At 43.8% G+C, this 22,896-nt stretch overlaps 1 protein-coding gene across 4 annotated transcripts in view; it reads right to left on the minus strand.

Annotated features, from left to right (window-relative positions):
* The window catches only part of mpped1 (metallophosphoesterase domain containing 1), a 55,408-nt gene extending 47,074 nt beyond the window's left edge, over positions 1-8,334 (minus strand). Inside the window, exons 1-3 of one of the 4 annotated variants that reach the window (XM_034112321.2) lie at positions 8,213-8,334; positions 4,130-4,464; positions 1,510-1,691 (exon numbers count right to left, since the gene is read on the minus strand). In XM_034112321.2, coding sequence (XP_033968212.1) covers positions 1,510-1,691; positions 4,130-4,308 — 361 coding nt within the window. In that variant the 5' untranslated portion in view covers positions 4,309-4,464; positions 8,213-8,334. Of the gene's footprint in view, positions 1-1,509; positions 1,692-4,129; positions 4,485-4,999; positions 5,029-8,212 lie in introns of those variants that run through there. The other 3 variants (XM_034112322.2, XM_034112324.1, XM_034112323.1) reach the window with 3 other exon arrangements.
* Between the last annotated feature and the right edge of the window lie 14,562 nt (positions 8,335-22,896).

The following is a 22,896-nucleotide window of genomic DNA, read 5'->3' on the forward strand; positions in this document are numbered from 1 at the left end:
GAATATACAGCTGAAATCTGAACAAGAAATAACCTGCTCTCCATAGTGGCAACCAGACACATTTAAACATGAGTAAATGCCTGATATGCAAACCTTTAATGCTGGCAAAATCACATTATAGTAAACCTACATCGTACATAAACTGGACAGCGTTCCGAAAAATCTATGTGCATTTACCAGTTATTTTCCAAAGCCTCAACTACATCTGTTTTTTATAAAACCTTCATGTAAAGCAGAAAGACGTTTGGTAAATGGACTGTATGTATATAGCACTTTATCCAGTCTTTAAACACTTTTACATTTCCAAGCAATCATTCACAACTCATTCATACAGAGCAAGGTGCCACTCGGAAGCTAACACACACATTCATACACCGATGGCCACACTATCAGGAGCAAGGAGTTTGTGCGCTTCTAGTGACGTCTAAACAGGGTTCAACCGGTTCAACAAAGCTAAATTACACATTTTCGCAAACCCTCATAGGCAAGGTTATTCATAAGGCATCAAAAGCTCTTAACAAAAATAACTGGCTGTACAGACAAGCAGTTAGAGAATGTAAGTAAATTAAGTGTCAAAAACGTGGCTTGATATTCGTCCATTTGAAAACTATGCAAGGCTCATGTACTCTATCCTTTAGGCTTTTGGAAGCCTGCACCCTGCCTGGTTTGTTTCAGTGGTTTGTTCCAGACAGAGGGTTGCTGTCATTGTTAAACTACACAGATATGAACCCGGACTTCCCTGCAGCCTCTGTCAGAGCTGAGAGGAGCGTGTACAAGCCAGACTCCCCCCCACCACCACATCACAGTACAAGGACTATACTGTGGGTTCTGCATGTTCAACACAGCTTTACATAAAAGGCCTTCTTTACAATACAGGGGTCTGTATTGTAAAGCACTGCATCAGCTTTTGATTAAGATTTTTTTAGGCTGTGGGTTTCAACTCATATGTACGCAAAGAAGATGAAGCTGAAAATACCTCTTGTCCATCACAATGAACATCCAGTCATGTTTGTGATGTTTCCAAAGGTTTCATTGGCTGGAAGTGCAGTTATATGAAGACAAATATTTGTAGAGACTCCACTCTCTCTCCTTTGTGTTTGTTGTCAGAACATTTAGACATACATTTTACATTTACAAAATGTGTCGCTGACTTTTCTCAGATGTTCTCGGACTGTCTTTGAACTCAACAAGGAAGATAATCTCGTCAGTAAGCTTGAAATCTATTAGGAATGTTTGTTTGCTTCTGAAAATGATCATCAGTAAAGTGAATTTGCAAACAGTGTTCTCAAAAACACTGGCAGGGTTGTGTTAAATAACAGTAAAAACTGCGCATTGTAGATTAACATCCTGAAAACTTAAAAGCATCTTCTGTTTCTGAAAGTTTTCTCACAGCAACCAGAGTGAGTATATTTAGCCTGGCACTGACCTTAATCAATTAATAAACCGTCACAAAGGGACCTAGTTTCAGAAAGCGGGGCCTTGACACAGAGCAACAACATGGATGCTAACCTAGCCAGTCGTTGAACTTCTTGACCTCAGAGGGCAGTCCCAGCTCGGTGAAGTCTCCGGCGTGGATGAACACGTCTCCGTACGGCATCTGGATGCTGTCGGTGCGGGAGTGAGTGTCAGAGATGCACACAAAGCGGGTGTAGCCGGGGGGTTTGGGCGAGTCATGGGGCATCGGATCCACCCTGAACCGAGGAGGGACAACAGAAGAGAAGAAAGTTAGGTCACTGCGGATATTGGAGCTCTTACGATACAGAGACACTTCACTGTAACGTATGCAAAGTCTCTGTGGAAGGAAGTTTGAATTAGTAGGCTATCCAGCAGAAAATCCTCCCCACAGACTGAGGCAGAGGAGGAAACATGAGACGTAGCGAGAAGCGAGAGGCCACAATAAAAGCCTGGCGCTGAGAGAGACAGAAAGAGAAATGTGCAGAGATAGAAAAAGAATAAAGCACAGATATAGGAAAAGAGCAGAGTCCTGTGGGATTCGCAGCCAGCGTGCAGATCCACAGGGTCTCCAGAGGGGAGAGGGGAGCTGGTGAATAACCGTGGCCCACTTTAGTGAGCTCTCCTCCAGGTACGATAAAACCCAGCCCTGCCTCCTCCTTCTTCCTCCTCGTCTGCGCCCCCACCACAAGAGAGACAGAGACGAGTGGAAGAGGCAAAGGAGCTATGCAGCCATGGAGCACAGCTCGTCTGAAGTGTGAGTCACAAAGTTATGAAATACAGATGAGGTTCATGGAAGACGTTTTAGTTCCACCATTGTACCTAAATAAGGAAATGTTAAGTGCTGCTTAATGGAGCCCCGTTGAGAAATTCTTTCTTTGCATTAATGTAACTGTTTAAAAAGGCAGGTTTCCTGGTTGTATAAACTACACTGAACTAAAGTCAGAACTCAAGCTGAACTTTTGAATGTCGGAGAAGGCCAACAGGTAAACAACTTTTAAGGACGAATCATTTCTACAGTTACTAAAATGAGAAGCTCTGTATGTCTGGGGGGGGGGGGTAATCCATCAGTTCAACAGAAGTAATTCCCTCCGAGTTATTTTATTCAAAAAACTCACAAATAAATTCCAGTTGCTTTTATATTGCCGTTTTTAGTATTAAGCTTTCTGCTCAGATGTATCACATTAAAAGCCTTCCTTTGCCTAAACTATACTGATACAGTGACCAGCCTTTGTTATCCATGCAGGCTAGATATTTAGCTACAAGCCGTCCAACAGCTCAAATGCTCTGTTTCCTTCAAGTCAGCTTTTAATTTGAAACTTCTACAGGAAGGGCTCTATCAACACTAACACAAATCGCTAAAACAGCAAAGCAGAATCTGCAGAGATTCATAAGCAACTGAGAACAGCATTTTAGTTTAGCTGAAGAGCAGCAGAGTGATGAGTATGACATGACTCTTTTTGGTTCTTTGGTAAAAGTGCGAATTGCTGAATTTATAAAACAGCAGGTTAACTCAGAGGATGTGTTGAGTTTGCAAAAACAGCAAACGGCAGGCACAGCAAATTAAGAGAAAAATAAGGGGGGGGGGGGGGGGGCAGGAGCTCCAACAAGCCGTTTAGGACAGAGAGTGAATACATACTATACAGAGATGCTGTATGAGAAACCAATGTGATTTTGGAAAATTGCACAATATCTATTCTAGTAGACCTCAAAAATGGAATTATGATCAGTAGAAATGGCCATGAAATGGGACCTTTAAATAAAATAAAAAATATTAAATGTGTTATAGCTATAGAGCAGGGGTGGGGAACCTCCGGCCCCCGGGCCGTATACGGCCCGCGAGACAATTTGATACGGCCCTCGAGGTAACACACGCAAAAAAGAAAAAAAATTAAGAAATCTAGACCGCAAAATAATTAAATAAGCGAGTGCCTGTTTTTCCTGGCCAGGGTTAGGGTCCTTGAACACAACACTAGCCTAACGTGGTATATGTCTTGTCAGACAGGGGTGCAGTTCTGATGGAGAGCACCAGAACGCCGCTAAAAAAAAAAATCACACTTAAATCATGTTCACATGGATAGGAAACTAAATACATTGGCACACATCTTGTGTCCATATCTTTCTGTTTTGGTGGTCATGCCACAACCGTGCATGTGCATGCATGCGTGAGTCATGGTAAGATATCTGGATTAAGAGGTTGCTTTTTCTTTGCACAGCATGAAAAAAAGGCGAAATGAATGGGCTGTGATTTTAGTATTATTAAGCAGAGGTCAACCATTTATACGGCCCTCGGAGGATATTGAAAAAATGTAAATGGCCCTTGAGAGGAAAACGGTTCCCCACCCCTGCTATAGAGCTATAGAGGTGCTGGTAGGTGTGTTTTTTTCACTTTGGACAGAGCCAGTTTAGCTGTCTATCATAAAGCAAAAAGACCGGGAGCAGGACTTTATGCTAGGCTAACAACATCTCTAACACGCAGACTGATATTAATTCCCTCTTATCTCTTTAGGAAGGAGACACAAAAAGCTCATTACCTTAAACATTGACTTCTCCATTAATGGAGCATATTAATTTCAGTTCAGAAACAAGGAAAGTGAATCAAAAGTAAAACAGGAAATAAAGTAACTTCCTCCAGGATGATCAGTGAAATGGTCATGTGACCGACGTCTCTACTCACATGTGGACTTGTGGCGGCTGGAAGCGTCCCTGGTTGATGTTGTAGAAGGTGAAGGCCTGAGTGGGGTTGGTGCTGTATTCGTCTACTTCCACTGCCGTCCTGTTGCCTCGCTGGGCCTGCAACTGAGCCTGCGTCTGCTGCCGTCTGGCTGCCATTATCTCCGACAGGGTAAAGGCCATGGCACTGGGACCAGATCAGAGAAGGTGGAGGGCAGCGAGGTGGGAGGGTCAGTTTGGCTTAAGAATTGTGGGCAGGTAGTCCAGGTTCAAACCCTCGCTGAGTCACAATGTGCTGAGAAGAAACTTCTTCTTCTTCTTCCCGCAGCTGCTCGCCACCTGAGTAGGACACAACAGAGCTGTGATGAAGAGGGTGTGATTAGGATGGACAGTGGTAAAAACAAGCAGAAATGTGAAATCTAAAACAATTCCTTTCACAGTCATCTATCAAGGCAGGTACAGGATTAAATATGATGAGGTCATATTTTGTACTTGTTTTATACAGTTTATCATTTAATATAGTTTATGGTTTCAGCTGCTGGTGTCACAACTTCCACTGCCAACTTGTGATGGGCATGTTTCACAATTTCATGACAATGTAGGCCTATTGGCTACACAAAAAAGATTTTAAAGATGACGGGTTCCAAAATGTCTGTGAATCATCTTAGTTTGGCGCCTTCAATTTTTTTTTTAACATCGGAGGTTCGGTTGCAGCCAACCACACCAGCAATAAACACCACACAGTTGGTTTACATTTAGTTTACTAGCTTTTCATCCTACATTTCTTAGTTTATGTGCAAACATCCAAGCCCTGTAAGGTTAACACAAGTATTTGTTTGGTATATCAATTATTATTTGTTTGTCTTTGAGTTACCGTGCTTGTTGACGAAGGTTACTTCCTGGTGGAGCAAAAGGCGTGGCTGAGGACTGAGGACTTTTAAATCCTGGAGCCAATTGGGCCAAACCATGTGCTGCCATGTCAAGGGGGTAATTGGGACTAATGTGTTTGCTTCGTATAGTGTGCCCACCTTAGTTACCCCTCGTCTGCTACTTAGTTCGGACAAGCCACTTCATGTCCCCTCAAGTGCCATTGTGGCAGTTCAGTTTGTTCAGTCAACATATTTGTAAGTTGCGGTTATGATAAGAGTTATTTTTTGTTGAGCTCTTTTAAAGGTCCAGTTATTAAGATTATTGGTTAAAATGTATTTTTGTAATTTTTGGGTAAAAAAAACCCTGTTTTCTTTTAACAACTTGTGCCCTTGTTGCCTCACTGCTTGGTTAGTCAAATAAACTAAACTGATTATCAAAATATCAGATGACATAACAAGATGTTTATGATTAAAAGAAGATCCATCGTTTTTTCTAAGAGCAAACAACAACCTGGGAATTACTATTGTTCAAGCCTGACAGAAAATACAGAAGGAAAAAAAGTCCAAAGCATTCTTTACTTTTTACTAGAATTTAGTGTGGAGGTACATGCTGGTAAATGACAGCACTGTGGTGTGAACGCTGCATTCTGCATCCCCTGCAGCTACTCTAGTCCAAGATGATCTATAAACTTAAATCTGATATTCAAATCCAACAGAGCCTCACAAGCCGTCTGAGCGCAACATGTTCACCTTGAATAGGAGGCTAAATGAAAAATGGATGTTATGCAGAATCTTAGTCAGGCTGCAAATTGAAGTTCAAGAGCTTGGATGATTTTATATTTAGAAATGTCCTTTATTTCTGCTCCTTCAAAGTTACATTTGCATGTTCTTTTCATTATTAGATAATATGAAATAATATACTGCAGTGATAGAATCTTTTGAATCCCTGTCACTGTGTGTGAGGCCTGCACACGTGTGTCGCCCATTAAGAATGGATTTCCTCAGTGCAGCTCATTTTCGGAGCTCTGGCGACCGCTGAGAGCTGCTGAGATGACGGGGATGCTGGAGACGGAGGTGATAATTTGGGGACAGGCTGCTTTGGCAAAGCCTGCCGGGACCGCCATGCCATGTCGGCGTGCCATTTCCATTCCTCATTCACTGCAACCTCACACGCTGACAGCACACCGACGTGACAGATACACACTTCACACTGCGCCTGTTTGTCACGGGCAAATCCCAGCATGCTCGGTGGATGTGTTTCAGGACTGCATACATTACATGAGTGTGCTCTGTGCGAGCAGGTTGATGTGTATGTGGGCCTGTGCATGCATATTAAAATGTGTTTCTGTTGTCATGTGTGTGACAGTGACAGCCTCCCACACTGCCAGTGAGAGACAGAAAGATGCATTAGCAGATGCTGTGAGATTATAACACATTTGGCCAAATTGCTTGTTTTCTGGATCATCCAGGCTTCACAGGACAAGTACGTCTTCCACTCACAAACATTAGTCCACTCTCAATCCCATACTTACTCTGGCCAAAGTAAAAACTCTACTGCTAAAATCTGTATCCTGACATAGAGGTAATTATTCTTTTAATATCTACACCAACCTCAAACTGCCCTCTCTGGAACAGTTAGCCCTCCTGTAAATGAGACCGAGATTTTATGGTGTCTTTCTGTCATTTTGCATCTTTTGTGGTCATGCTGTGTCCTATTTGGTCTTTTTGTGTCTATTTGTGGTAGTTTTTCTACTCCTAAGGGACATTTAGCATATCTGTGTTGTCTCCCTGTATTTGTTTTGCATCTTTGTGGTCATTTTAACTCGTCTTTTTAATATTTTAATGTCTCCTTCTGATCATGTTGCATCCCTGCTCGGAGTCTTTTTTTTTAACAGCAGATCCTCGTCTGTTTTTGTTCTTTTAATTCTCTTAGAAGTTTCTCTGCATATTTGTGGACATTGTGCAAATCCTTCAGCAGTTTTTTGTATCTGTTTGTGCTCATTTTGTATATTAACACAGCAATTCCAGCATTTAGTTTCCAGTGTAGATCAGGATTTATAAAGTAAGGTAATACAACAATGTCAACTGATATAGACAGAGCACATCGTACCATTTTATGATTTTCTTTGGAATGATAAAAGACACAACTGTGCAAAGAACCTGTGCTCATGCACTTTATTTGTAGAAATAACACAGATAAAGTGGAAACAAATGAATTAATTGCAGTTTAAGGTGCATCAGATTCAGCATAGTTATTTATATAAAGACTTTTTAATTCAGGCTCTAAATAAAAATGTACATTTTTTATTTAACCTGCGTTTCATCTTAATGTGCAAATATATTCTCTAAAACATGAGTGAGTTCTGAGAAGAGAAGAGAGATTCCTCTACAGTTCAGCATGTTTGCAGAGCTCGGATGATAAATGCAGAAACCGGAGAGACTGTCTGATTGATGATCTCTCCTCTCAGGCACATTTTCATATTTAACAAACGGCCGTCATACGGAGCCCGTGACTATACAGAGTATCTGTTTTATGCAAAGCCTCCTGGTCTTGATGGTGTTCTGGTATGATGTGAAGCCTTAAGTCTGTGAATCATGAGTTCAGAAATTATGGGGAACATCTTATATACAGAAAAATACAAGACAGATACAACAAAGGCATTTTTCTCTGAACCATTACATCTCATAATTGACTTTCCTCCTTTTCATCTAACCAAATGTTATTCACTGACACATATTGACTGGAAATGCACATTTTCCAAACCTTAACACATTTAATAGGATATTTTAGTCTTCAGTGACTGGTCAGCTTAAAGCACATTGTGAAGAAGTGTCCCTCTCCTCTTAATGTGTTGCAGGCTGCAGTATAATAAAAGTTTGGTCACACAGGCTGCCCTGACTGCCTTTTTCTCTGACATGTGGGATGTTTGCGGCTCTGGTGAGCCTTGGAGACTTTGTCCTTTGGATGCTTCTGAAATCGGATCCAACATTAAAGCGTTCCATGTTTTAAAGTGCAATACATGGAACGCATGCCATTATTAAAATGCAGGTTACTCATGGACCATGTGAGAAAAACACACATTCATCAGGTTGCCCAGCTTAGATTAACCTGGAAATACGCAGCAATGTTTTGGGGTTCAAGTACTGCGGTGTGGCATGCATAAAAAGACACATCTGCACAAATGCACCTGGAGGAAAATGAGAAGGAATCAACCTACCGGCTCCGGTTCAGCTGCTGCTCGGTGATGGATGCAGAGGATGGTGTGCGCGCAGAGACCCGCTGGTCAGTTTGAATGCGAACCCCGTGGTGCACCGGTGTAGTGCGTGGTGAAGATACAGCCCCCCCCCTCTCTCTCTCTCTCTCTCTCTCTCTCTGGCTCTCTCTCTCTGGCGCTCTCTCTCTCTCTCTCTCTCCTCTCTCTCTCTCTCTCTCTCTCTCTCTCTCTCATTCACCGTGTTTCCCGGTGATCGGTACAAGGAGGAGCATACAAAGGGGGGAGGACCGAGAACTTCTGCGCAGCCACACAGAGCTCACCCCCTCCGGTCACACATCCACAGAGATGCCGCTGGTGGTTAGAGGCTCTCCGGGGCCACCAGGGCCGGGAACAGGAGTTTATACACACTGAGGGCATGGGTCCATTATTCCCCCAGCACACTGAGCAAATATGTGGTTATTTGGCTGTAACATTTTAGTCTTCATGATGTCATACTGAGCGAATATATGTTCAGACAGAGCTGATGGCATGCATAAATGGTCCCCAGGTCAGGTTCAAATCCCGGTCCTCCACAGCCAGGACTGAGCCACTACATGAGCCACAAGCTTTTTGCCGATTTTTTTAGACAATTGCCAATTACAATGTAAAGTCCTGCATACAAATTATTCCTGGAGTAGAAGGTTGATTTTAGCAGATAAAATACTTTAGCCTACATTTTTCAAGTACACGCATTAGGCACATTAATATGTCTATGAAAAGGGACATGTCTCATTGGTGGAACTAGTAAGAACAAGACATCTGAAACACGAGAAGGAGCCTCAACTAGACACATACAAAAACACAATTGTTTTTTAATGTAAAATCACTATATTATATTAATTATGTGGCTTTAAAATTACATTATTTCCCTCTTAATTGCAGTGAAATGGAATTATCAATGGCTATAACACTTTATAAAAAATAAGTTGAAGTACAATAATTGTATTCAATTAAATATTAATGTAAACAAGCTTCTATCGTCTATCTTCAGCAATATTACTGTTACTCGGGTTTTGGCAGGATCTTTTGTTTTATAATAAAACCAAACATTACAAAATATAGTTTTTTTTATCAGTAAACCCTATTTGAACTTTTGCAACTTCCCACATTAGTGTTGGGATGATCAGTGAAATTACAGCATTATAGCTCTGCATCGTCTGTTCCTGTTCATCCACAGGTAATAGCAGTGGGATTTAGGCTGGTAATGAGCTAAACAAATAGAACACAATCTGGAGCTCTATTTATGCATCAATAAGTCAGGGAGGAAGCTTACAGTGTCAGGTTGGAGTGAGTTCGCCATCTGCTGGTCATATGGTCCATTTCTCAAATAACTACAATTTACTGGAACACCAATCACTCTCCTCTTTCTACTGTTGTACAGCACCTGCTGGGATGGTAAGGTTTACACATTTCACCCATTCTTCATGTGATGACGAGTTATTCCACAGCTCTTCGGCCTGAAAGGTTAGTTTGACATTTTCCAAGAACTTTCAAGAAACATTGGTTTTGTCACATTTCGGTCACTCAATCGGCCCATGTGCCGTCTTTATAATTTCATATCCAGTGAACTTTGAGCAGAGCGACTGATAGAAAGGCAACAAGGAAGCAAAAGGAAGAGTAATCTCAGCATCTGGCACAGTAGCATTTGCCTGCTGAAGCCGGATACTGATTGGACCAACACATCCTCACACATCCTATGTTGACGTTATGTCAAATCCCCTGTGTCGGCTTTTTCCAACTCAAGGGGGGGGGGGGCTTAGCGTACATTTTCAACTTTCCGGGATGTCCATAGGCTTCTATATAGCTCCCTAAACGTATGTTGTATGTAGACGACTTGAGATCACGAGCGAATGCTACCCGCAGATCCATTCTCACAGCGTTTATCAACCTTTTTCTTACTCAATATCAAGCCACACTTATTGTTTTTACTTCTTTATTTTAATTGAATAATGTAGGACTTTTGTTGCCGTCAGTTCTGCGGCGGGATTTGACGCTCATGGAAGCACGGCATTCGTTTGTGTCGACTGCCCTTAAAGGCAATGTGAGCGTCCATTCTCATTGGATAACGGAGAATTGTACACCCGGAAGTAACTATTCCCCTTACTGTCGATTGATTTTACAGTGATATCTGCACTACTCATCGACTAAAAAACACCAGATTATCCTTGTTAATTACACAACATTGATTGGTTTAAATTGTGTGCAATGCTTTTGTATTTTTCCCCTTCGATTCAGAGAAACAAATATTTTTTCGGAGTAAAGGATGGCAGAAGACACTACACTACCCAGAATCCCCAGCTATCGTTTGGACTACACCATGTGCTCTGTTTGACGTCACGTGATCTTCAAATGTCTCCCTGCAGAAGAAAAAAAACACTCCGAACTTCGTTTTATTCTCGGTGAAAAATGCCTATTTTAAAGTTAGTTTGGCCATTAAAATGCGTTTTGATGTCATTTGATGCGATAAATATGAGTTGTTATTTCAGATTATGTGTGCAGTGGATGTACATGATCTTTAGTTTGCTAGTTATTATTATGAAGATTACTTCAGGAAATTGCGTCCATAGAACGTTTTTATTGTTACCAAGGTGGTTGCTAGGGACGCTGCTATCGATATTATTTCTGTTATGTTGTGTAACTGTTTAATGGTGTTATCTTTATTGCTACCCCCTTCCCCGTCAATGTATAGTGTTGGTCCACAGCGCAAACGTATTAGTTTAACAAAATCCGCATCTAAAGATACATTATTTTCCCCTGTGCAATTCCAGTCTCACATCTCACAGCACATCGTCATTAACAAATACCGAAAACAGACCGAAAACATTTAAAAACAATAAAATAATACTTTATTCCGAGTGTGCTTGCTTTTCTCTTTGAAAGTCATCATCACATAACGGCATTGTAATACACGGTTCGGCTGCATTACATATTACATATCTGCCGTAGTTCTGTATTTATAGAGCCCTGATGAGAAGACAAACATGAGGAACTGAAAACGTGACGTGGATCATAAATATATCAGCCATTAAACAACATCTTACATTTATTTTCACACAATGCGTCTTCTTGCAGTATCAACACTAATTCGGCTCACTTTTATATTTGATCCAATTGGTAGATAGGCTGTATTTACACCATAAAGGTGCACAGCTGATATAAAGGGACACCTAGTGGTTAAAGCATGTTATTGAATTTCATTCTTTTTTTTATTATTAGATATTAATAGGATCCCTATAAAGTATATTCATTACTCGTTATTTTCTACTAATAGTTCATTAAAGACTGTATATAATGACTATTTTGCACATCCCTTTCAAGATTTCAAGATTTTCTAAGGTTTATTGACATATCATATAGGCCTACACAACTATGGTGTAGTTCTGCATTGAATGAAAAACTTGGGTCGTAGGTTCTTCAATAGTGCATTACAAGACATCTATCAATATTTGTGCATACCTCCAGCAATGTTAACTATGTTGAAGCACTTATTTTAACTGATATTATCCTCTTAAGCCCCAAGCCTGTTTTTCAGGTTTCAGGCTCGAAAATGACATGCCCAAAACAAAGGACTATAACTTAACTTCTAAAAGGGTTATATGAATAATTTCTTTTATCAAAGCAAGGTCACATCTGTGAGTTGGATGTAGAAGTGTCAGAATCAATAAAGATGTTTCAGTGTCAGAGTAAATCCAGATGGAACATAGTCAAAAGTGTATATTCTTGTCTCCGCCCAAATAAAACCCATTACTTATAGTGAAAACCACCCTTGAATGATGGGTTAGTAGCCTAAAAGCTTTAGGAATCCAAAGTATAACATATAATAATACCCTGTATCAAGATTGAGGCAAAACAAGTGAGAATTTACCTTTTTAGAGAGGTTTAGCAAAAAAAGGTCCAAGCGGACTAAGCTTTGGGCACATTTGGGTACATTTGGTTCCATCAGTGTCATTTAACCTTTTTCAGGTACCAGACTGTAAAAATCATTGTATAACATTTAATTATCACTATAGGTATTCATTCCATAACAAATAAAATAAATATAATTATTGGAAAAAAATATATATATTAAGTGTGTGTGTGTCTGTGCGGTGTGTGTGTGTGGGAAGTTCCCTCTTTGCATGAGATGCATGTTACTTGCACAATAAAAATTAGGAAACTTAGGAAACATTTGACTCCAACTGGAGCAGATTTATTTAAAAAAAATTAGCAACACACTATACAAGAAGCATTTTTTGGGTAAAAAAATAAAACTTTATACAAACCCTGAATGTTACAGTATTACTCCAGTAACACCCTGTAACAGTTCTTTTTGGTAGTGAAGCACAGAGGGACTTGCAACTTCCTGCAGTACACAGGTGTCTTGACCCTTCTGTTGCCAGCATCAGAGCACCTACTGCAGTACCTCCTGACCTTGGTGGCATCTTCCCCATAATACTCGGGCATCCAGAAGCCATATCATCATCGCCTTCCTCACTGTGAAAACAAATGTGGAAAAAACAAATAGATTAATTCTCTGGCTTGTACTTTCAAAAATGTAACTCAAATCAGAAATAATTTCTCTACAACAATAGCAGAACATCAATTTTGAGTGTGTGAAATAACATTATATTGTAGTGCCAGGAAAAGGGAGTCGGCGGCGGTGTATTAAGAACAGAGTTCCAATCTTTATTAGCCATTAATAACAGAGAGGTTATCACATCAACTGCTCTACTTGACGAGCTAGCAGGAATGGAAGCTAACGCTACAGGTGTTCCCACTAAAGGGTCCGTGTGGCAACACAATACGAGAGGTGAATTATGTCCAATAACGTGTCACCACACAAGCCCCCCCAGAATTCACATGTAAACAAAATCCGTATGGCGGGGAGGAACAATCCGCCTGCCCCCACGAGACCTGCGCACCGGAGTCGGTACAGCGACCTCCGCCCATGTGGCCCCTGACAGAGGAGGGACCGGAACAACAGGTCCACACTCCCTGACAGGAATCAAAGCCGGGGGTCGGCCCCGTCTCGGCGGCCGAGCCAGCACCACCGGCCGGTCCACGTCCAAGTGAGCAGCCTTCACCCGGTCAACCGAGACGTGCTCAGCCTTACCGCCCATGTCGACCACCAGGTGTTTTTCACCGTGTTCCAAAACCCGGAAAGGTCTATCGTAAGGGGGCTGCAGGGGGCCTCTGTGTGCGTCGTGACGAATGAAGACGTGCCCAGCCGAGCGTAGCTCCGCAGGAACTTGAGACCCTGGCGCACCGTGCTGAGTAGTCGGGACTGGAGCGAAAGCCTCCGCCGCGTCACGCAGAAAAACTCGCTGGGCCGTGGCAGACCAGGGAGCTGATGCATTTGGGAGGAAATCCCCCGGAACTCTCAGCGGCTGACCGTAGACCATCTCCGCTGTAGAACACTGCAGATCTTCCTTAGGTGCGGTCCTCAGGCCCAGCATCACGCAGGGCAGCTTGTCGACCCAGTTACCGTCCGTAAGGCCGGCCTTGAGGGCCGCCTTCATGGAGTGATGAAAGCGCTCGCAGAGGCCGTTAGCCTGAAGGTGGTAAGCGGTAGTCCTGTGCAGCTTAACCCCCAAACCGCCTGCCACAGCGTTCCAGAGCTCGGATGTGAACTGAGAGCCCCTGTCTGAGGAAATGTCTGACGGGGTGCCAAAACGACACACCCACGTTGCAATGAAGGCCCGGGCATCGTCTGCGGTTAATGTCGAACCGAGCGGAACCGCCTCCGGCCAACGGGTCGTTCTGTCCACCATGGTGAGGAGGTAGGAAAACCCCTGAGAGGAAGGCAACGGACCAACCAGGTCAATGTTGACGTGGTCAAACCTCCTCTCAGGCACCAGGAAACGCTCCAACGGGGCCTTCGTGTGGCGGTGCACCTTAGCGCGTTGACAAGCCACGCACTCCCTGGCCCAAGTCCTCACGTCCCTTTTCAGTCCTTGCCAAACAAACTTTGCCGCTACCAAACGTACCGAAGGTTTAACGCCGGGGTGTGACAGGCCGTGCACAGCCTCGAACACAGGACGCCTCCAGCTGGCAGGGACGACAGGCCGCGCCAGGCCCGTAGAGACGTCACACAGGAGAGTAATGCCCGCGTCGCCGAACACCACGTCCTCCAAGCGCAGCCCCGCGCTCTCCACCTTCAGAGCCCGGACTCCGGGATCTGTGACCTGGTCCGCCGCCATGCGAGTATAGTCCAGGCCCAATTGGACGGCACCGATGACGACCCTGGAGAGGCAATCAGCAACCAGGTTCGACTTGCCAGCCACGTGCTTAATGTCCGTAGTGAACTCCGATATGTAGGACAGCTGCCGCTGCTGACGTACCGACCAAGGCTCCGTCACTTTTGACATGGCGAAGGTGAGCGGCTTGTGGTCGACAAACACCGTAAACTCACGGCCTTCCAGCATGAAACAGAAGTGCCGCACGGCCAAATAAAGTCAGAGGAGCTCCCGGTCAAAGGCGCTGTATTTGCGTTCTCTAGGCGTCAGCTGACGGCTGAAAAAGGCGAGCGGCTGCCAAGCGCCCTCCACCCACTGCTCGTGCACTGCGCCGACCGCGTAGTCCGACGCGTCCGTGGTGATGGAGATGGGAGCCGTAGATGATGGGTGTGCCAGCAAAGCCGCCTGAGCCAACGCGGTCTTGACCTCAGCAAAAGCGCCGTCCGCCTCTGCTGTCCAGTCGATCTCCTGGACGGGGGTTTTGCCTTTCAACGCTTCATACAGCGGCCGCATGATGTGTGCGGCCCGGGTGATGAAACGGTGGTAGAAAGTCACCATCCCCAGAAACTCACGGAGCGACCGGGCTGTGAGCGGGCGAGGAAAAGCCACAACAGCCTCCACCTTCGCTGGCAGAGGTGTCGCACCGCCCTTGGTGACGCGGTGCCCCAGGAAATCGATGTCCGACACCCCGAACTGGCACTTTGCAGGATTGATGATTAATCCGTGTTCGTTGAGCCGTGTGAAAAGGGCTCGGAGGTGGGACAGGTGCTCCTGCACTGAAGCGCTGGCGACGAGTATGTCGTCGAGGTAGACAAACACAAACGGCAGGTCCCGCAGCACCGAATCCATCAGGCGCTTGAACGTCTGAGCGGCATTCTTGAGTCCAAAAGGCCACTTACGTCCACTAAGAGTCCATGAGCACACAAAAAATCTGCTCCGAGGAGGGGAAAAGAAATGTCCGCTGTCACGAAATCCCAGCTGAAACGCTGTCCTCCGATGCACAGACACATAGGCCTCACGGCGTACGTGCGAATGGGACCGCCGTTAGCCGTCGTCAATCGCGGTCCGTGCCCCCCACGGGCGACGTCTTCACTTGACGCTGGAACTACGCACCGTTGAGCGCCCGTGTCACACAGAAACAGGCTCCCCGAAATGCTGTCGCTGACGAAGAGGAGCCTGCACGTGCCGCCGACGCTCAGAGCCACTACTGAGCGCCGGCCCCTCCGTTTCCCGGGTTTTGTAGCTGCAAGGAGCGATGCATCTCTTCGCCCTCATCCCGAAACGTGCGTGGTAAACGCACTCTCCGGCGTCTCCATGCCGGCTCCAGCGCCGTCTGGACCCGGGGAGGCAAGTGACGGAGGAAAATCTCCGTGAATAAAATCCGGGGATCTTCCCCCCCTAGCAGATTTAGCATGTTCTCCATTAGCTGGGATGGCTTGCTGTCTCCTAGGCCTTGAATGTCAAGTATCTGGCGGGCCCTCTCCTTAGCTAAATAAGCTAAATGTCTTAAGGAGAAGGGCCTTAATCGCCTCATATTTGCCATGATGTGGGGGGGCTGCGATGAATCCCACCAACCTGGACGACGCAGAGCTGCCCAGCGCTGCTACCACATGGTAGTATTTCAGGTCCCCGTCACGGACCTGTCGGCAGGCAAAGTGCGCCTCCACATGTGCGAACCATGCCTCCGCGGCGGGCTCCCAGAATTCCGGCAGCTTTACAAACACATCGCGTTCAGCCATGCTCGTTAATTTCCCGGAAACTTTCTCGGAAACGTCGGGATCACCAGTGTAGTGCCAGGAAAAGGGAGTCGGAGGCGGTGTATTAAGAACAGAGTTCCAATCTTTATTAGCCATTAATAACAGAGAGGTTATCACATCAACTGCTCTGCTTGACGAGCTACCAGGAATGGAAGCTAACGCTACAGGTGTTCCCACTAAAGGGTCCGTGTGGCAACACATTACATTCCATTACATTGCATTTAGCTGACGCTTTTATCCAAAGCGACTTACAATAAGTACATTCGACCAGGAAGACACAACCTTGAAGAAAACAGAATCATCAGGTTTCATAGAGCCAAGTATTTCAAGTGCTACTCAACTGGCTATAGATAAGCCAGTCCTTTATTAGTATATAAGTACTCTGTTAGCAGTTCTTTGTTAGTAATTCTATCGCTCGAGGTGGAGTCGAAAGAGATGAGTTTTCAGTCTGCGCCGGAAGGTGTGTAAGCTTTCTGCCGTCCTGATGTCAATGGGGAGCTCATTCCACCATTTTGGAGCCAGGATAGCAAACCCACGTGTTTTTGCTGATGGGAACTTGGGTCCCCCTCGCAGCGAGGGTGCAGCGAGTCGTTTGGCTGATGCAGAGCGTAGAGCATGCGCTGGGGTGTACGGTTTAACCATGTCCTGGATGTAGGAAGGGCCAGATCCATTCGAAGCATGGTACGCAAGTACCAGTGTCTTGAAGTGAATTCTAGCAGTTACCGGAAGCCAATGAAGGGAGCGGAGGAGCGGCGTGGTGTGGGAAAATTTAGGAAGGTTGAAGACCAGACGAGCCGCTGCATTCTGGATGAGCTGCAGAGGTCGGATGGCACATGTAGGTAGACCAGCCAGGAGGGAGTTGCAGTAGTCTAGGCGTGAGGTGACGAAAGCCTGGACCAGAAGCTGCGTCGCTTTCTGGGTCAGCTGGGGACGTATCTTCCTGATGTTGTAAAGCGTGTATCTGCAGCAACAGGTTGTAGCAGCGATGTTTGCAGTGAAGGACAGGTTGTTATCTAGGATCACACCCAGATTCCTTGCAGTCTGGGTTGGGGAAACAACAGAGGTGCCGATGTTGATAGTCAGGTCAAGAGTGGGATAATCTTTTCCCGGAAGGAAAAGAAGTTCAGTTTTGTCAAGGTTGAGCTTGAGATGATGAGCGGACATCCACTGAGAGATGTCAGCTAAACAAGCAGAGATGCGTGTGACGACCTGGGTCTCTGAGCGGGGAAAGGACAGAATTAATTGGGTGTCGTCAGCGTAGCAGTGGTATGAAAAACCATGCGGGCTAATGACAGATCCGAGCGAGTTTGTGTACAGGGAGAAGAGGAGGGGACCAAGAACAGAGCCCTGAGGGACCCCTGTAGTTAATTGACAAGGGTCGGACACGGACCCTCTCCAAGTTACCCTGTAGGTACGGTCTTTGAGGTATGAGGTGAGGAGGGAAAGTGCAGAGCCTGAAACTCCAAGTTCTTGGAGAGTGCAAAGGAGGATCTGATGGTTCACCGTGTCGAATGCAGCAGACAGGTCCAACAGGATGATGACAGAGGAGAGGGAGGCTGAGAGGTGAATTATGTCCAATAACATGTCACCACAATATCACTCAAAAATGTATACCGTGTAAATTATGTGAGACGGGGTTCATATAATCTTTTCAATATTTAATAATATTCAGTCTGTCATATATTTATATATGTATATTGTGTATATACATATTATGTATGCATGTGTATATATATAATATGTAATAATTGTAAGTCGCTTTGGATAAAAGCGTCAGCTAAATGAAATGTTATACCGTGTTAAATTCAACATGTATATGTCTTGTTTATTTCAACAACAAGAACAAGAAATGGCATCCATCTTCTGTGTTTGTTGTTGAGTGTGTGAAAGAACATTATATCACAAGATGGATGCCATTGTGTTATTGTCATGTGTGTCAAATTACTATAGATGAATACACTCTTACACCAAATGAATAACAAAAAGATAAAAACAGTAATAAATAAGTAATAGATACAAACAGAGAGATTACATACCTTTCCGGTGAGAGAGGTTCATAATCAGAGTCATTACTGTCCCCTTTATGAGTGACGAGATCACTATCTTCCGACGGAGAGTCCTGAAATACGATGTCCAATGCCTCCTCGACTCACAAAAAAGTCTTCTTTCTGGCTGCCATTGTTATGAAGACAAAGAAAACAAATCCTGCTGTTTCGCTGATCGATCTGCCGTTCTCTGCTCTCCTGTCGCTGCGGGACATGCTGGGACATGCTATGCTATGCTATGCTATACTATGCTGCGTAAAAAGAGTGGGGTGTGCCTAAACCAGCTATACTGCCTTTACTTATACTTACGCAAGAGCCTATCTCTGGAACCCATTGGTTGATTTGGGTGATTGACACCTTTTTGAATCGTTAGAGCCAATCGAATCGAGTGGCAGTTTCAAAATACGTAAATACGTTACGCCTGCGGAGGGGGAGCTATACGTAAACTGCATCTCCCGCAGCTGAAGCCACGGACTGTTAATCGTTGGACCTACTCTTCTGCCGTGAATGAAAGGATTGATTATCAGTAATCATTTTAAAGTGACAAGAGACATTGGATTAACCTTGAGCAGCGTTTTTATTCCTTTGAACACAACTTTTGATCACAAAACAGCCAAGGTAAGACCTAATTATTGTCATGGATTTGAAAACTGATATTGTTTACTTGCTATGTTCTGGCTGCTAGCTCGGTTAATGTTGTGCCTGTAGTGATGGGGTGTATACCCATGGAATCTGTGGAATCTCAGCTTTCAGAAAATGTGTTGTTTGTGCAGAAAGTATGAATTATAAATGATCGTTTTTGTGAGTTATATGGGCTCATTTAGAGGTTTCTTGTGAGACTTCTTTTTCGAAAACTTTTTTTTTGTTCGTATAGTCAGTTAACAAGTTTCCTCCGGTCAGATGGGTATGGAATATTAATAGTTTCATGAATTACACTTCAGATATAGCACTGTTGCTACATATATAGCATTTTCGGACCCGAGCGAGGGTCCGTGGGGCTTAAGAGGTTCTAAACATAATGTATTATACTCTTATAAGATGTATGTAGATATTTCATCTCCGGCCTTGTCAGGTATTGAACAATCAATAAATAAAGAACACAGAATTGTTAAATATAAAACACAGAATTTGTGTGATTATACTAAATGATTTACAAATAAACACCACTTCATATTTACAACTGTTACACATGCTGATGTAACGCAAATGTTCCAACTTGGGATCAATAAAGTATATCTTATCTTAAGCTGATCGATGGCTACTGCCATATTTGCAAAATGTGCCTCTGAACCTTGACAAGTGCATGTTTCAGGCTTATCAATTAATGTAATGTAATGTTATCAATTAACAACAGGGGTCACAAACATAAGACCAGCTGTTAAATAAAGCTCTTCTGACCTTAGCTGGCATGTGTGTATATATATTAATGCTGCCCATTATGGGCACAAGCAATTTTCACCCATTTATTAATTATATGTTTTAAATGTGAGTGTTTCCTATCCCCTAAACCTCCAGGGATGTACAGTTTAATACTGGCAACTTCTTATTATGGGAAATACGAAAACGTCTTGTAAAACTCCCAGTATAGCCATAGATAGAGAACATGTTGCGAAACAGAATAGCCAGCAGCATGTGTAGTTCTGGGGACGGGGTGGGGGAGGGGGGGACGCGGTGGACCCGTTCAAATCCAGTTTGGACAGTCTGCCGTGGTTCCATCCCATTTCAAGTGCTGTTCGAGGCTCGGCGTAACCCCGGAGCACACTCTCCAATCACAGAGCTTGAGGACTATCACGGGGTTTGTCAAACAGAGCACATGGTGTAGTCCAAACGATAGCTGGGGATTCTGGGTAGTGTAGTGTCTTCTGCCATCCTTTACTCCGAAAATATAATATTTGTTTCTCCGAATCGAAGGGGAAAAATACAAAAGCATTGCACACAATTTAAACCAATCAATGTTGTGTAATTACCAAGGATAATCTGGTGTTTTTTAGTCGATGAGGAGTGCAGATATCACTGTAAAATCAATCGACAGTATGGGGAATACTTACTTCCGGGTGTACAATTCTCCGTTATCCAATGAGAATGGACGCTCACATTGCCTTTAAGGGCAGTCGACACAAACGAATGCCGTGCTTCCATGAGCGTCAAATCCCGCCGCAGAACTGACAGCAACAAAAGTCCTACATTATTCAATTAAAATAAAGAAGTAAAAACAATAAGTGTGGCTTGATATTGAGTAAGAAAAAGGTTGATAAACGCTGTGAGAATGGATCTGCGGGTAGTATTCGCTCGCGTTCTCAAGTCGTCTACAACATACGTTTAGGGAGCTATATAGAAGCCTATGGACATCCCGGAAAGTTGAAAATGTACGCTAAGGCGTTCCCTTGCGTTGGGAAAAGCCGACACAGGGGACTTGACATAACGTCAGCATAGGCCGACCTGGGAGTGAGAATGTGTTGATTGGACACCCTGGAAATAACACTAGGAAACATCCGATCTGCCTGTCAAGTCTGATTAATGACCAGCACAAATTGTGAAGCAGCTCAAGACTTTTAGTATTGTAGTATTTTAAACAGGCTTTGAACCCCATCATTTAAGAAGACTGCGACTGTCACTCAGTTACCAAAGGCCATTCATATATGGATAAAGAAACGGATTCATCTGTAATCAAGGCTTATGATATTCTTTTACGGATGTCCTTAAAAGCCAAGTGAATATTAATTGAAATGCTGTTCTGAGAAGAGACACAACAAAGAAGAGGACATGGATGCATCTGTAAAGTTTGTAAGGTGACATGTTTATTTCCTGGAGCAAACTTCCTCTGTGTTGCATGGTGTCAGCTGATTGACAGGGAGGAGAGCAGCAGGGATATGAAAACACTCAGTTCAGGGACAATGAGAAAACACTCAAACACAAACTCTGATCAAACCAAATGATGGTGTCACACTGTGATGGATTATCTCGCTCTGTGGAAGCAATTTTTTTTATACTTCACAGGTAACAACAGCAATATTATGGCTGCTACTTACGGAGAAAAACTCTGCCTGATATTTTCTAGTATGCTGATTTTTGGATTGCAGGAAGACTAGGAAGATCAAGGGAGCAAAAATACTCCTGTTTGTGTAGAGTTTAATCTGGGTCCTCTACCTCTCTTTCTCAGGAAAGTTAAAAGTTCCCCAGTTAATTCAGAATTGACGCTGCAGGGTCCATCTTGAACACATGAAGTAGCATTTAGCATGTTAGCTGAACTAGCATTCACCTGTTTGGTGTGTCAGATTTGGATCTCTTGGATTCAAGTACACAAAAAAGGATTTGTTTACTTCTAGGGCTAGCTGTATCTGTATGCTGATATCTGGTCTTGTTACAAGGCTTGTTTGTTATTGTGTATCTTGTGTGTTTTGCATGGTTAGGACTCCATACATTTGGCTGTAAAGACTTCATTGAATTGAATTCATGCATTGTTAATGTTTGTTGTTAACATAACTTCATCTGACATTATATTTAATTGGCTTGAAAAGTGAAAATTGCCTTGCTCATATAAGATATCTAATAGTTTATTAGCCTGAATAAATTTTTGCTCGTGGGGTGCTGCCTCTACACTGTTTATTGGTATGCCACTGCTTAAATTAGATAGTCAGCCAATCCTAATTTCTTTGTTTGTAGCATACCGATGTCTTTAGAGTTCTCAAATGTGTCTGACCCCTCACCGGAGACACCTGACAGTGACTGAACAAACTCTTGAATGGGAGAATTTGTGCACTTTGTAGAGTCTGTGGTCACAATTCAGTTACCTGATTTGATTCACAAGCTTTCCACTAAAGCAACAGTTACCTACAGCTATTTGAACGGGACAAAATGGGCAACCTAGACAGCAAGCAGCAGATTCATCAAGTCCTAGAACATGCACAGGAGGAGTGTAGATTACCTGACAGCAGTTCAAACAGGTTATCTCACTCCCATTTCCTTCTAAGACAAAGAGAGACAATGTGAACGGGAGAAAAAATCCTGCCAGGGTGGATGATGATGAGTGTTTCTGATGTAGCATCCAGATCTCCTGTACAGATTGTGTCACTTGAAGATAAGAGCAATATTAGCAGCGTCAGACACATTTTCCACAAGCCTACTTTAGGCCAGTCGGGTTTGGAGCCACATCTAAGGAAAGATAAGAGATATAATGAGCAGATAAGAGCCGCTCCGAGGGCTCCTCTGTGTCTGTTCCACATTCAGGGACAAAAGAAAAAGTCGGAGTGTGTTTTCTGCTACTGTTTTATTTAATTTGTTCAGTACTGGAGTTTCATAGACCAAACAATGGCACAACACTGCGTTACAATTTCTCTCTTTGGGTACAACCGACTAACACAAACGTTACAATTATTCCTCTACAAATTGGACTAAAGTACAAACGCACTCTCCCTATCACAGGCACTCAGAACCAATAAACACACACAGAATCAGTCTCTCTCTCTCTCTCAAACACACACACACACACACACACACACACACACACACACACACACACACACACACACACACACACACACACACACACACACACACACACACACACACACACACACACACACACACACACACACACACACACACACACACACACACACACACACACACAC

Source organism: Pseudochaenichthys georgianus, chromosome 23 (assembly GCF_902827115.2).
Source record: "Pseudochaenichthys georgianus chromosome 23, fPseGeo1.2, whole genome shotgun sequence".
NCBI lineage: Eukaryota > Metazoa > Chordata > Actinopteri > Perciformes > Channichthyidae > Pseudochaenichthys > Pseudochaenichthys georgianus.